Source organism: Netta rufina (genome assembly GCF_964035555.1).
Source record: "Netta rufina genome assembly, chromosome: 19".
Lineage (NCBI taxonomy): Eukaryota > Metazoa > Chordata > Aves > Anseriformes > Anatidae > Netta > Netta rufina.
Window position 1 is genome coordinate 7,259,796 of NC_140143.1, and position 16,523 is coordinate 7,276,318.

The 16,523-nt window shown below is 37.6% G+C and overlaps 1 protein-coding gene across 8 annotated transcripts; it reads right to left on the reverse strand.

Annotated features, from left to right (window-relative positions):
* Positions 1–8,373: 8,373 nt before the first annotated feature.
* LOC311216913 (zinc finger protein 692-like) lies at positions 8,374–13,664 on the reverse strand. Of its 8 annotated transcripts, none has more exons than XM_084298550.1 (9): positions 13,615–13,664; positions 13,159–13,362; positions 12,940–13,065; positions 12,525–12,650; positions 11,956–12,065; positions 11,770–11,838; positions 11,615–11,673; positions 11,474–11,529; positions 8,374–8,597 (listed from the first exon to the last, which is right to left on the reverse strand). In XM_084298550.1, exons 2-5 carry the CDS (start codon positions 13,353–13,355, stop codon positions 12,023–12,025), a joined length of 492 nt encoding a protein of 163 aa, XP_084154676.1. In that variant the 5' UTR covers positions 13,356–13,362; positions 13,615–13,664; the 3' UTR covers positions 8,374–8,597; positions 11,474–11,529; positions 11,615–11,673; positions 11,770–11,838; positions 11,956–12,022. The 8 variants fall into 8 exon arrangements, with proteins under 8 accessions (XP_084154676.1, XP_084154675.1, XP_084154677.1 ...); XM_084298549.1 differs by having other exon boundaries at positions 11,615–11,676; XM_084298551.1 differs by having other exon boundaries at positions 11,474–11,676; positions 11,956–12,007.
* Positions 13,665–16,523: the final 2,859 nt, after the last annotated feature.

Here is a 16,523-nt window from a genome sequence, read left to right on the forward strand (position 1 = left end):
GTCTCAAATTACTATTTTTCCTCATTACACCACTAATACCATTTTTGGATGAAATTACCTTTATTTTGCTCAATAAAGGTCCTCCCTCAAAAAATAATAATAATAAAAAAAACATGAACACCCAAACCCATTTAGTAAATAGGCATTAGCAGGAATCAAATAATTACTGATGTAAGCACAATTATGCAATCTTGCCTGAGATAAATAACAATTAAATTACTTTTTGACATACTCCTACAGCGATTCCCAGTGATGATTTTAGTTGCAAATTCACAGACTTGTCAGATTGAACATGAGGTGAGTGGGTTTTTTATGTTTTGTTGTGTGTGTTTTACTTCCTCTAGCTTTTAATAGAAATTATGATCAATATAATTTTTTTATTATTATTTTTTAATTTCACACTAATCCCAAGAGGCTGGTCTCAGGTTGGACATGCTTTGAAGGTGGCAGTATGAATTTGTTTTGTGCCAGTATGACAATACTCTTAAGTACTGCAGTCCTTAACCTATTATCTCAGATGCCTTTTAGGGCTCTTGTCCTTTTTAATAGCCCATGTACAATCACAGTGTGTTTCTGTAATGTCATAAGATTTGCATGCTCTCATTCGTTCATATCTCCATTTTGATTAAACAAAAAAAAGGAAAATACAGATAAGAGCATACCCTAAAATTACCAGCAGTAAGTTTTGAATTATATCCAGATACCATTTTCCATGCATGTTTTCAACTTACTCTGAAGATTGGACACCTGCGATTCTTTCCATCTTTATGCAAGCTTAAAAATGTAAATGTCGTTCAAAATCACTCCATTCATTTTCTTCTTTTGTAAGAAGAGACCAAAAAGCTATTTTTTTCAATACAGGAGCTATGGCAATTATTGAGCCAGGCTTTTAATAAGAACATGAGAGGGGAAGAAAAACATGTACAACGATCACAGAAACATACAGCGTACTATTATTCATCAGTCAATTTTAACTCCTTTGTGAGCCAACAGGCAATCTGAAGTTGGCAAAAACAACTAATAGTTAAACGTTTGGAAAGCAGGACTCAACAGGAACAGAAACCGTAACTGAATACAATAAGATTGGAATGGAGGTAAGCAGGAGAGGAGAACAAATCACAAGACATCCGAACAGAAACACACTCCTATCTAATCATCATTCTTGGCCTTTTCAATTCCCAGGAGAGAATTTTAAATAGAGAACTTGCCGTCTTTGAGAACTCGTGGTTTCACTATACCATTAAATGCATTGGCACAACATTGCATTTTGGAGTCACCTTTGCTATTTTACACAATAAAAAAGATCTATATAGTAAAATCATCTTATCTTGCCAACAATATCAAAGAGTAATCAGTTTTGAACAAGTTAATTTGAAACCTTGAAATGTCCACAAAGTATCCCCAAACCCCTTTTTTCCCCCCTCCCTTTTAAAGACAGGATGAGGCAAAGCAGGGAAATGTAGAAAAGAATGTTCTTAAAAGCAGCATTTTTGGAAGCTTTGGAAGTAGTTTTAAATTAGAATCTTCATATCCTGCTTCTAATGTTCAAGTTTTTAATTTGTCATTGAAAGTAAGTACTATTTTTCTAAAATTCCGGAGTAGCTTAAGTAACTGGATCGGCTTTTTCCTCAACACTTTCATGAATGACTACAAGATTAAAAGGTATTTCATGTCAAAGATAAATATTTAGCCAACAGTTCAATGGTAGTGTCATTTCCTGTTCTTGCCACTAGTTCCCATCCTTACAGCACCTCCCATTGTGCCAGCAAATGTTTGTATGACTAAGTGACAAACCAGATTAAGAAACTGACAGGAATGAAGAAAAATTACAACACCATTTTGAAGGTGAATTTTTGTAGCCAGATGAGTTCCCCTGTTCGGTTCACCCCATGGACTCAGAAATTGTGCTGCCAGTGGGAGAGGCCATGGTGAGCCCAGAATAAATGCCCAGGAAAAGGAGGGGAGCGGAGCAGCTGCGTCAGCAGTGCTGCTGAAACACGAGCCTTGGCCTCCTGTTACAAACGCACGTCAGCCTCTCCATTCAGTAGCTGTATTCCAGTTACCCTGAATAGACAGCCTTGTAATAAGGATACGCTCTCAGTATGAAAAGCTTACAAGAACGCTATGTACGCTCGCTGCAGCATTTTCAGCCTTTGCTTAAGGATCATTTTCTGGCTAGAGACTACGACTCTTGCAAGCTATCTAAAGAAAAAAGGAGAAAAATCAAGTACCTTATTCTCGCATGTATATTTGCTGTAAACTGAACAATCTTGAAATAAAATTAAACAACCCCTGATCTTATAGCTAGACTTCAACAAAAAATGCCCTTTTAGGACTAATTTAGATATAGGTAGGCAACATCTACACGAATTAGAGAACAATTATGTTTTCTAGATGCACATGAAAGCACACAAGATGCTATGTCTGCAGCTGTCTTAATGTACATCAAACTTCAAAGTGCATTCTGCTGAGGTATTTGTGCTCAAACCTACCCTTGTCAAAGCTGATGGTTGTGAGACCACAGTAATATATCAAATCCAAGTGCCAGGATGTTAAAAGACAAGAAGGGTTCTCAACTGTGAGAAAAGAGAAGTCAAGTTACTAGGATATACTAAATATGTTGTAGTTATCCACAAATAGGCTTATCTAATTTGTGGTTGTAAAATAACACAAAAAGCATCAGAGCTGCTTTGCACAGAATAAGTTCAAGTCATCTCAGATCAGTATCTGAAGCACAGCACAAACACCACTGTATTAATCTCAAGCCAGCCTGAGGTTATCTAATACCAGTGAGTTTTTAAACCACAATAAAATCCTACCACAGAAGGTTTTGTTTGTTTGTTTTGTTTTGCCACTGAAGGTACCACCTACTGCCCTAATGTCACAGAAAGTCTTCATTTGAAAAATAGGCCAATTCAAAAAACTATTTTGAAATGATTGCTTAAACAAACTTTACAGATAAAATTCTTCTACCAGAACGTCTTCTAAAGTTTGCAACGAGGCTGACCATCCAAGCAGCAGCAAGAAAAAATTACTGAAAAGCACTGGAACCTTTCAGTGGTTTAAACATCATTCAACTTTTGCTCTTGCCTTTAAACTTCCTCCTCTATTTTGCCCTGGAACAACACAAATGACTTAGGGGGATACAGACAGTAGGTGATCCTGGTTACTCAGATGCATATGGATTCATGGTTGATTTATGATACAAAGAGGGAGCCTATTGTCTATTTCATTCTGTAGAGCCTCAAGAGGAAAGTAGGCATAAATATCAAATCGACATAGAAAAGGTAAGGCCTGATACTGATACACATTAAGCTGGACCTGTCAAAAGGCATTTTAAGAAAACTGCAGCCATCAACTACTACAGAACCAGAACATTCTGGTTTAGTTCCAGGCCCTGATCTTATCACTTAAGTTGCCAAGGTTTTTCCTACTGGAAAATTTCATAGATATCTTAGGATGCTTTACCTCTGAGGATGGAGAGAAAGAACAGGAAAACACTAATTTCAAAAAGGTACAATATCCTATCTTGAAAAACAATGTCTTCTATAATCATTAGCTTTAATATGTCCAAAAAACCTTCTCCCAAAAGATGCATATGCAAAGTTTCACTGAACACGTTAAAAGGCAAAGAAATGTAACTTAAAATCAAGCAGAACTTTTTAAGTAGCATCCTATCTCCATACTGGATACCCTGATTTTTCTATGCCTGTACTGCATACTCAGAGCACATTCACCAAAGCTTTCTCACTAACATAAGTATGACCTGATTACAAACACCAAACATAATGGTAATAATTAAGAAAGAGGACTTCTGTAGTATGTGGCCACACGCAGTATGTGCGGTCATCTCACTTCAGAGCATATCCTCCTACAGACCGAGAAAATACGGTCTTTTTGGCACATTGTGCTTTATGTGCATGCATGTTTATTTAGCACAGACGAAGCTACTAAAATAAGAAGTTACCTGTAACTGTATAATTTACGTGTCCAAATAAATATTAAACATCCCCATATTGTCAGGTCACATACCTTAAAAAAATGCAAGTCAATGCTTTGACCACTACAACAACAAATGAAAGAATACACAGGAAATGGAAAGCAGTAAACAGTATGAGTCTTCCATTCTGGATCCTACAATCTATTAAACAACATTTCAAAACGCTACAAACACTATTTGGTGATTTTCAGAACTTTCAGAACAGTTAGCCAAGGCCCTGAGTAGCCTGATCCAAACTTGAAGTTAGCCCCGCACTGAGCAGAAGCTTGGATGAGATGATCTTTCATCATGAGGTCCCTTTCAACCCACATTCATTCATGACATAAAATCGGAGTGGGAATGTGTTTGTAGACGCATATGTATGCACAAACACCTGCATGTAAAGCAAGATTATAAACATCACTAAGTGGTAGACTTATCTTAAAGACATCGATTTTACACTTATATACACAAAGAACTACAGAAAGAAGTATTGCTTTATGACCTAAATGAGGTGGCAAAGATCTAAGACTTCTCTGTCTATCTTCTATCTCAGAAGTATCCCATTTATCTGTCAAACCCTTGGCTTCACAAAAACACACACCTTACTACCCATACACTTGACTCCAAGAGTGGTGAGGAACCTTGCTAGAATTATAAAGGGATGAAACAGTAATTGCTTCTGCTGAGACAACAGAAAAGAGAGGAAACAGGCTTGTCCTGAGCCAGGTAACCTCTCAAACCACAAAAAAACGTTCAGGTACACCATTCCTTTCTAACCCACCTTTCATTTACACATCTTAAACTGAAACTCCACTACTCCTACCTTCGTAATTCCTCCTTTGATGCCTCTCCCCTCCTACCATCCACTGACCAGTATTTTCAGCAGTGACTCATGAGAACGTGCTTAACATAGCACACTGCTGAAACTCTTCTGGGTTGATTTAGAAACACAGAAAACATGCCACTGGTAACAGGTACAGGACTTGAGACTTAAAAAATTAAAGTATCACACTTGGGATAGCATTTCTTACTATTAAATCTTTCTTAAAGAGAAGTAATCTTGTGTATTATAAAAGTTAAACTTGGAATTTACACCTATTTTACCACAGGAAAAATAAAGGCTTAGAGAGAGAGAGAAACAACTTGCATAAAATTATCTACTGAGCCTGAAGCACTCAGAATACCAGATTCCTCCATCCCTGTTATATTCTTAAATAATATGGTGGAAGGTTCTTCTTCATCCTGAACATGGGGCTGTGCAATCAAGTTTATAAACAGGCATTCAGAATAAGAAAAGGATCATAGAATCCTTCAGGTTGGAAAACACCTCCAAGATCATCTATCCCAACCTGTAACCTAGCCCTTAATTCCACCACTAAACCGTGCTACGAAGTTCTACATCTGCACGTTTCTTAAAGACCTCCAGGGATGGTGACCCAACCACTGCCCTGGGCAGCCTGTTCCCATGCAGCACAACCCTTCCAGTAACAAAATTTCTCCTCATATCCAAGCTAAACCTCCCCTGCACAACTTGAGGCCATTTCCCCTCATCTGATCCCTTGGTGCCTGGGAGAAGAGCCTGATGCCCACCTTGCTACAAGCTCCTTCAAGGTCACTGTAGAGCACAGTAAGGTCTCCCCCAAGCCTTCTTTTCTCCAAGCTAAGCAACCCCAGCTCCCTCAGCTACTCCTCATAAGACTTGTTCTCTAAAAAAAGAGGTGCGGAATTAAACAGCCACTCTAAATGGTAATAAAAAAGGGTATTGAAATGCAATTATTTTCTACAGCAACCTACACCACAGTCTATCACCTCAGCTCTACTTCTCTCTCGTGTCTGCAGCTACCTACAAAGCTGCTTATTTTACATTTTGAAGAGCTACAAGAGCTGTTTCAAATAAGCTTGTCTCAAAATTTTGTAGTAATTAACTACAACATAAGTCATAATATAGAACAGATCACCTTTCCTGAAAAAAACATACACACGTGAAGATTTTGTTTGATACTGTTATTCAGCTAAAAGCACAATAATCACTGTTGCAATTTAAAACAATTAAGTTTAATTCTGCAATTTAAAAAAGTTTGCCTTGTCAAGGTAAAATAATGGGATTTGAGGTTAGCATTCTGAAAATTGGTGTATTGTCAGTTAAGTTTTTTGGCTAATGGCTGAAATTTACATTCCAACATAATCCTGTCCATATCTGGATGTAAGTTTCCTAGATTTCCTCAGCTTCTGTACTTGATCACATTTTAAACATTTAATAGAGCCACAGCCCTAAGGAAAACAAATGGAACAGCAAAGCCACGTTATAAACAAAGAACAAAACCCCCTTGTGTTTTACAGCCTTTGTTTGCCTTTCACTCTAAACCCATATAACAAACTTCCTTATTTTCACAGTACTTGGTTTAGAAATCTATACTCGATATTGCTAAAAACCCCAACTATTTTGCTTAGAGTAATTCTACATGTATATCCTTAACCCATAATTGGAACAACAGTGTAAGCAGTATTTATAGATTTAGTTTCTACATTTAAGCACATTCTAGTTCAGCAATTGCCATAGACCCACAGATGCAGAAAAACTGACTGTGCTGTTTTATGGTTGACAAAAAGATAGCTACTGATCATCCTGTTCTCAGCAGATGCACAAATCTGTGTCAGAATCATTACAATTCAATTATTCTGCAAAATTTACTGGACAATACAAATGATAATATTCTGTTCTAGAAAAGTCAGGTATTTAAACATGTTGATATAACAGCCCCAAATATATCATGCATATTAAAAAATTACAAAAGGAAGTTTTAAGTCTATTTTTCTCTTGACTTTTCTTCAGCCTGAATTGCTAGTTTACGGTAATGTTTTTGGGGAAAACACAGTAGTAGTAGCTGAATCATACCAGATTCAAGAACCATCTATCAGAATAACCATTCTACAAGATTTTAAATAGTGAATACACCTGAAAACATAATGCATTTGCAGCATTAGTTAACTTCCACAAGAATGGCATTAAATAGTACTAGGACTGTTCATTTATAAAGGCACAAGAACTAGCCTAAAAGGCTGACAAATGGTGCTCAAATGCCACAGAAGGACAGAGCTCCTTACTGCAATTAGCTCTTGCAGTAGCACATTATTCTGTTGATCTTGTCGACTTTGGAGGCAAACACAACTGATTCTACTGAAGGCTGAGTTCTCTTCCCTTTTCACTGACACACAAAATACAAAATCTGCAAGTGCTGAAAGTCACGTTAACTGACAACTAGTATCACCAGCCATGCTATTTTCCACAGGCCAAACTGAGTCATACAAGTGACAGCTTGGTAGTCAAAACATTGAACGGCGCAGAGCAAGGAGAACACAAAGGCATGGGAAACAGCATTTTCATCGTTAAGAAAGCTCTTTTTATACATAAACCGGAGATCATTTGTTGAAACTACCTGTCCAACATTTGACAACATAGCTTATAGTAATAAGCTAACACAACTTTTATAATTCAAATGCAACAAAAGAATATTTAAGAGCAGAAGTTTCTTACTGCAGGTGAAGTAGCTCATTAAAAATACAGAATATTGAATAGAAAGACCTACTTGGGGGAATTACTCCATAGAGAAAGGCTGTTCTGCTGCAAGTCAATGGGAAATCCCAATTGGCTTGAATAGAGTAAGACTGGGACCTAAATACTTATGAAAATGTGTGGTTTAAAGAAAAAAATCTGAAGATTGGGAGTTTCTGGCCTTTTGACAAACATATGTTGAATACAATCACAGTAATTTCTCTTTTAAAAACTTTCCAAGATTATTCATATCTAGTAACTACAAAACCAAATCAGAACTGCAAACTCTACTCTATTGAGCTTCAATTACCAAAAGTACTCCATATTTATCTTTTTCAGAGAAAATAATTAAGATGCACCGTATCACAGGCATAATAAATACCATTACGTATCAGCTTTCACAGTGTCAAAAGCCAAAGCAAGAGATCAAATTATTCAGTAATGAAATATATATAAACAACATGATATCTGATCTTGATTACTCATATTTTAAAGGGAAATAACACAACACACTTTATAGTCCATTACTTTAACTGTCAATATTAAGTGCATAAATAGCCTCTAAGAATGCCTTCCATTATGTGGGATATTTTAAATTTGCTCCCTAGCAAACAGCATTCAAAGAAATACATCAAGAAGTAAAGATGCTTGATGCTGCCACTGCTACTAGAAAGTTGTTTCTACTTTAACCCTTTGAGCTTTAAATAAAATGTGAGGAATGTTTTCATTAATACAAACTACAGAAAATAAATAAATTTCTGAATAAGCTCGAGATGTACCTATTATTATTACCGTTTTTTTCTTGTTGCCATTTCAGAAAACCATGTACAGACTCTCACAGTGAAATAAATACACTCCACACGCTTTATTAGTGTTAAAGTAACACAATAAAACTTTAGTTATTTAAGTTTAATTTGCTGTTCAACAAGTAACACGGGATTTCATATTAGAATTTACAGTGATTCTTTATAGTTCACAATACCCTCACAGCAAAATCAAAAAGGACCAAAAACTGCCCCGGTATTGTCATTCAAGTGCTTGATTTTCTTCTTACTGGTTACCCTGAAAAGTAACACAATGATTATAATTATTATGTGACATTCAAGTACCTAAATACAAAGTATGCTTGCATTATTTAAAGAAATATGACTAATACATTCCCCTAATACTTTTGTCTAACTTTGAAATGATGGAAAATTATGAACAATCCATTTGTGCTTTTGTACTTGCAGTATATAAAATAAAAGATGCTGGTCTGATTATATGATTTATACACATGACTTGATTAGAGTAAAATACAGATCAACATTTAGCATTACAATAGTCAACTACTTAATTAAGTGCACCGTGTCTTAGACTAATCACTCAATGTTCTGTAAGGAAAAGCACTGTTCTACATTCACTTTCAAGTTACATTAGAGAAATAATCACTGACTGTGGTTTGTCTTATTTGTTTGTTTGCTGTTTTTTTGATGTAATTAAAAACAAACTATGAATACTGAAGACCAAAACCAATACACATAGAGTCTTTTAGTTCAATCAAGAATTGTTGTGTCATACTTCAGTCATATTCAGAGGATCTAAACGTAGACTAGTCAGAACAATTTTGGAAAAAAAAGGGATTCAAATTCAATTTGTTGGTAGAACACAGGAAGCTCTCCTGCTTAAGCAGATTATTTTGTTAATTTATTTTAAAATGTAATTTAAAGGTTTACTTTCCTGCTTGCTAAGAAACTCCACTCTATTTTCCATCACTGAGCTGTTCATACTGTTGTCATGGCAAGCCTTCAGTATTAACATTCTGCTGGACATTTCTTCATGATTGTTTATTTTGTTTTCAAGCTAGGTAATTACAATTTACAATTACCTTGTCTGGACAGCAGCCATACAGCTTTTCAGACAACAGATTACTTAAGAGAACTTTTGCAATACAGACTCCCTCGCTTGTGAGAAAAGCTACATGGCAAAAATCGTTATAAAAGGAGCTGCCACTACCATTTCAGGGAAGACAGGAACTGGAGATGAAGTCTACTTCAAAGAAGGGGCTTCCCAACTAAGCATTTACTAATGACTGACACCAACACACTGTACAGGTTTCAGTCTTCCTCATCCAACTGCTGTGGCACTTTTGGGTATTTTCTATCTGCATTCTTTGTATATATTGTTCTTGGTTTATTTCTTAATGAATCAAGGTAAAAGATACATTGAATAATCAAATTCCAGGAAAGCCAGCTCTATCAAGACAACATCTCAGTAACAGAAGTCCAGCCAAAGGAGTTTTACTACTGAAATATTTGAGTGCCAGAGATTTAAATATAATCCCAAATCACCTACAGTTCCTTTAAAACAAAGGAAACTCCCTACTCAACTACTTTAAATCAACCTTCAATCTTTACATTAAATTACAAATATTAAAGAAAGAAAAAAAGCAAACAAAAAATAGTCAATTATGTGCTTCGACAGTTCTGCACTTTTTACATTAAAACCAGAAAAACAATTTGAATCTAGATAGGTTAGATCTAGGTTAGTATTCTGAATTTTAAAATGTAGGGTGAAAGTAAGTAACAGAAGAAGCATTATAGAAGAACTGAATGTATTCAGGAACCTAACTGGACATGGTTCCGTAATACTTCCCTTTGGCTACGCCCTGCCAATAATGCTTTAAAGCAATTTCCGTGTGTTCTTTTCTTCCTGTGTTATTTCAACATTCCAACTCTTCACAATAGCCAGAACTCAAAATACAATGCCAGTTTACCTGGCAAGAATCTTGAAATCCCAGAGTCCCCACTACTTGACTCCCTCACTGTTTCTCCAACAACTTCTCTCCAGCAAGAGCAACCTCTGAAAGTTAACACCAGTGGGTAAGACTCCAAGAACAAGACAAACCAAATATTAAAGCCACTGAAGAAACAGGTGAATTTAAGTGTTCTTCCTCATTGTACTTGCTATTTCCAGTTCCTCAACAGTTAGTGTTTAGCTAACCTAGTAGACTAGATGAAAGGCCTAAAATACAACAGCCACTTTATGATTATGATCATTAATGCACAATTTGTTAAAAAAGGACCTTCAACAAGAACTTGTTGCAGAAACTGTACTTCAAATTGGTCTTTTCCTAGCTCTTTCTGGGCTGTACAAAATGAAAAGACATACTCCACCATCCTCAAAACAGTAACAGCAACAGAAAAACATGACACCCAAATGCCTGGAAAGCAGGAGCTACCTGACTTCATCTCCACCCTTCAACAGGAAGTGTAGGTTTCTTGGATTTTTTTTTTTTAAATCCATCAACAGAGCTACTGTTCCTTTCAGAAGGTAAACCAGTATTTTCTAAAACAACTAAGAATCTTGCACATCCATCTACAAACACTGAGTTAATATTGAGTTTAGTCTTACTTTTAAGACCCAAGCTCAGCTACCAACATGACTTTAGGCAAATCACTTGACCACTGTATGAATTTCCCACAGCTAATAAGAATCCTCCACTAACCTTATCACTCTACCTCATCAGTATACTGTGAATGAAAAACAAAAGTATTACTGAGAATGTGGTGTTCAGAGAATGAAACACAGAATTCTTATCCTCACAGACAGGCTATACAACTACTTCTTGTGGGTGAATGTTCCACAGAACAACACGGTATGCACTAAGGTATCTGCCCTATAAAGTACTACTTCTCTTTGAATCTTTGTTCTCAAACAGCTGCCTTGGCTTTGTACAACCACTGCATACATGCCTGATCATTTGTCCAGCATTTCACATAATCAGTGTGACTTAATATCTTAGCACGCACACACTATGAGTCTGTAATGAAGCATCCCATACCTTACCTTTCAGATGAAAAGAAAGTTTTTCTCACACCAAACAATTTTTCATATTATTTCTCACAGCTCAGAGGGCAGAAATAAGCAATCAAGTAAGAACAAGCTTTCTGTCTCACCTGAATAAAATCCATCCCAGGAATTCAATTACTGTTGGCTGCACTCCAAACTAAAGCTATAGTGCCAGAGAAAAATGTTATTTTGAAGAATGCACTTGAAATTTTCAGCTTCATCAGCACTGATATTTGTGTTCTCCTGACCTAGCTTCCAAGAATTCTTCTGAGCCACTGAATTGCTTTCAGAACCCCAACATGTTCACCTACTAAAATCAAAAGTAAGAAGAATTAGGAAAGTCGCAAAAAAACAGAACAGTGGAAAACAAGATTCAGACAAACATGCTACATGCATTACATACTTCATATTAGCGAAGGGTTTGGACACATCATGCAATGCCAATGTAATGTCCTAGGTTCTCAGTGTCCCCCTGCACACATTAAAAGATACATTTTTAAAGGTCTGATAACTAAAACATGGATGAAATTACAGTTATTCAGTAATACTTGTGGATAATTGAAACCTAAAGAGTAATGGACAAGCATACCTATTTGAGGCTCCTCTGATCTCAACTGTGAATGCCTTAGTGACTGATGGCACTGCAGTAAAAGAAATCAGCAGTCGACTGACGGTGTGGTTGCCTCGTTGAGCACAGCACTATTTTTAAACAGGTTAACATGTCACTTTTTATGTATTATTACTCAAACAGTAAACAATGAAACATTTTTCTTTTTAGAAAAGTTAAAGCACACACTACAATCACATGTGCCTGTAGACTGTATCACCATGAAGGTTCATTATTTACTAAAGTGACTAATATACATAGAGCAGCTATTTTCTTGTTCCACTCACAAATTATATACGATTAAGGAAGGCAGTCACTGAACAAGCAAGTTTACTGTGTGTACTCCAAGAGAAAACTTTTCCAAAATCTCTCATTGATTCTTGCCTCATAAAGACTGGACCAACCGGTAACTACTGAGATGCTTTTAGGTAAGGAATTAGAGCATGAATGACATGAGTTTCTAATAAGCAAAATTAAAAGTGAAAGTTAAAATCCATACAAAATATTTTCAAATGTAAACCATGCAAATAGAACCCCATAGTATCACTAACGTGTCATCCATCTCCGTTGACAAGCAATCATGTGGCATCTCTCTCTCGTCTTTCACAGTGATGATTCTTAAATCTCCAGGTTCAGAACAAGCAGACTCTTTAGACAGCTGGTCATCATTGTCATACCTGCAAATACAACCCACATTTATAATTAGAATGTGTTTTTTTTTTTTAAGAGGAAGTTTTAGTTCTATTTTGTCTAAACTACTAGATATTTAACAATGTAAACAACAAACTACACAGAAAAGCTTCTACAAAGGGTCTCCAAATTATACAATTTGATAAAATTAGCTGTATAGTTTTCTCTTGCATATGACCCACCCCCTTTCTTTAAAAGCAGTTGCCATCTTCTAAATGCTATCAAGAAAGAGATTTAATCTACCCCATTCACACACAAAGAGAGCATAATACTAACGTTCCATCAGCTGCTATCAAGGAAGTGCTGCCTGACAACACTTTTTCGTCTCTCACACACTTTCTCCTCACACCGCCTGGGAGGGAACAGATCGGAGCTTTTAACAACGGGTCGTAACTGTCATACCTATAAAGAAAACATACAGCTGGTGTTAAATTAATGCCAGGCGTTATTTACTTGGGACTGGTAAACAGAGGAGAACTGAGACAGCCTACTCACAAGTCCAACAAAAACCCCGCCACTTCAGCATCGTTCCTGAAGTCCAGCTTCTCCTTGAGCGTCAGCCAGCGGTCGATGTGGCTTCCCACATAGATCCTCGTCTTCCCCCTCCTCCTATCCAGGCTCTGTTTTCTCTTTTTCTTTTCCAAAAACGACAACACCGGGGGCCTTCCGCATCTCTTGGTTGGCAGCGACATGGCGAGCCTAGAAGCGGAGGAGAGGCCGTTACGCGAGCTCGGGTGACCGCCTGCAACCCCCTCGGTGTGAGGGTGAAACCAGCCCCAAGCGGCCGCGCTGACGGGAACCGCGGCGGCCCGGCCCTAAAGGGGGCTCCACCCGTTCCCTCCCCGTCCCCCCGAGCCGCTCCGTGCAGGAAGGGGCCGCCCGGGCGGCAATTTCCAGTCAGAGCGGAGCGGGCCGGGGGCACGGAGCCGGCTGAGACCCCCTGACCCTCACCCGCGGCCCGCTCGGCGCCTCAGGGAAACGCGGGGCACGTGACCGGAGCGGGGCCCCGCGCGCGCTGATGACGAGCGGCCGCCCGTGAAGGGGCGCGGGGCGGGGCCGCGTCCGTCCCTCAGCGCCAGGTTAGTTGGGGAGTAACAAATCGGGGAATAACGGGGCGTAAACGGTTCCGAGGGTTAAAATCCCTGCTGAAACGTTAAATTCCCTTTTAAAGTGTTAAAATCATGTTTAAAATGTTAAAGCATGCGCTTAATTACGCTCCTATCCACTCACAGCATACGGCTACCTGAAGGAAGCTGTGGGGAGCTGGGGTCAGGTTCCTCTCACAGGTAACTGTCACAGGACCAGAGGGAATGGCCTCAAGCTGCACCGGGGCAGGTTCAGGTTGGAAATGAGGAGACATTTCTGCTCAGAAAGAGCAGTCAGACATTGGGACGGGTTGCCCAAGGAGGCGGTGGCTTCACTGTCCCTGGGGGAGTTCAAGGTTGGACGTGGTGCCTGGGGACACGGGTCAGTGGGTGACATTGGTGGTAGGGGGTGGTTGGAGCAGATGATCCTAGAAGTCTTTTCCAGCCATAATGATTCTAGAATTTAAGGATGCTGAGGTAACAAGAGGCAGCCACAAAGTGAGTTACAACTGGTGACACTGGGCTTCTGTCCTATACTGGTGGGCGACCCGTCACCTCACAAGCCGTGTCACAGCCACACAGCAGTGTTTCATCTGATCAAATAGTACTCAGGAAAAGGTATTATGTACTCAGTAAAAAGGTATTATGACAGTAAAACTTTAAATCTGCCTTTTATAATTTCAGTAAAGGCGTTATAAACAACAAAAAAATGCTTTTCTTCCAAGTGACGTTTCCCAGTATGAACTGCAAAAACTCTGTTTTACCTGCTGAAAGGCCAGATTCAGGGACAAAACTAGAATGTTCTCCTGAGCAGCAGGAAACATTTGAATTTTGACTTACGTGTTGAAAGGGAAATACTAAATAAATTATACCCAAAAGAAATTTAAACATTTAAAATGTAGAACCTGTGCTGTCACAATGCATTATAACAAAGGCATTACACAGAGCAGGCATTCTGCCAGTTTCTCAGCGTTTCCATGTACTACATTTTGATATAAATGACTAAAAAGACAAAGCAGATTTCCTAGCAATGTTTCTGGGTAATTTTATCTAAACAATGAGGACAATTGCACCAGCCATTTTTTAATAATTTTATTTCTACTGCCAGTTTTAATAGAATCACCATAATGAGTCAAATGGGTTAGCTTAAGAATTAATGGATGACTAGCATACAGAAAACGATTCTAGCATATAGAAACATTTATTTGCCTCTGCTGAACAACTTGACCCAAGTAAAGTAAATAGTGGTAAAAAAAAATCAAAAGATTTCACTTGAAAATAAAGAACAAAAGAAAAAAGACACTATGTTCTTAAACACAGGTCATTATGTTTAATCATTTACAGGAGTATGTCAGCAGATTTTCATTTCAGTGAAAGTTAATTGTGAACTGTAAGCTTTAAAATAATTATTGTAGTATAATTATGGGTTTAATAAGAATTGCTCAGAATTGCACAAATTCTCTGTGATGAACATATGTGAAGATAATCCCTTGTATTTTACCTTTTTCATATAAAATATGCAAAAATTCCTCTTCTCTCACCATCATATATGTGCAATACATATTTGATGCTGATGCTCACAAAGAAATATGGCTATTTAAGGGGCTTTTATAATTATTTCTTCCAATCTACTTGACAAATACAGCTATTATCTGTATAGATCTACATTCCAAACAACATTACTGTGTTAACTATTGAAAGTTGTGTGCTTTTAAGTTCCTGCTTATCTAAAAATAACAAAGCTGCTAGAAGCAAGGGGATGCTAACACTGTTTCTTTCTACCAAACAGAAGTGAATATGTAGTGACTCACCTTTCATGCTAATTTAGTAACTTAAGCAAATTTATGCTCTTAAACACACTTGTAAAGTTAAAAATAGCATTTAAAAATAAAGCTGCATGTCTGTGTTCTCAATCATTAATTAAACAGATAAGAAAAAATTCAAAGCTTTTAAGAAGTAGCTGTATCTTATCAAATATACACATATTAATATGTTCCTTTCATTAAGGAGGTCTGCTAGCCAGTATTAACTTTGCATGCTTCACGTCATTTTGACTGTGTGACAGTCACAGCAAGGGAATGGTTTTAATCCCACCAATATTCACATTAATGTTGATTTTACCACTTGGATGTCTACATCAGTAAGCTTTATATTTTGTCCTGAACTGTCTCACACAAGTCCTTTAAACATGCATTCCTAGTACAATGAGGTGTACGTTGCAAAACAGGAGCAGCTGCCACTTAGGAATGAAATTTCAAAGCCAATACTCCAGGATCAAAGGTTAAGGTTCGTTTTTCTCTACAGCAATGCAGAGAAATCTAACTGAGGGCACCAGCTGCAGCATACTGCCTCCTTCTGAACCACAACTGCAGCCACGCAGGAAAGAGTTTCAGAGGTTTACATGGTTTATAGCAGTCTCTCCACTATGTCTCTCCTGGCTCTATTATCACCTTTTTCTGATGTTTTACTACGCATCATTAGTATCCAGCACAAAGCATATTACTGTTGAGCTCCTGCATATTTAGCTTCCAAATGTAAGCATAGAAATGCAGCAGTAATGTACTTTACAAACTTACAAAGCTTACTGTCTCATGAGGCATGTAATTTTCAATACAAAATGCACTATGTTGCTACAAGAGCAATCAGTAAATTCAGCAATGTTTAAATACCCCACTTATTTCACATTTTACATACATTTGTGAAACAGGAATGTAAAACTGTTCCCTGTAAATGCTAATGCAAACTTCTCCATATAAAAGTCATTTATCTGTGTAA

Excerpts from the sequence above, each read along its gene's own strand:
- LOC311216913 (XM_084298550.1), bottom strand. The coding sequence starts at position 13,355 with ATGTCGCTGCCAACCAAGAGATGCGGAAGGCCCCCGGTGTTGTCGTTT. Across the intron at positions 13,066-13,158 it reads GCGGGGTTTTTGTTGGACTT|GTATGACAGTTACGACCCGT; the intron begins GTGAGTAGGCTG and ends TTTTCTTTATAG. Across the intron at positions 12,651-12,939 it reads TTGATAGCAGCTGATGGAAC|GTATGACAATGATGACCAGC; the intron begins GTTAGTATTATG and ends TTGTATTTGCAG.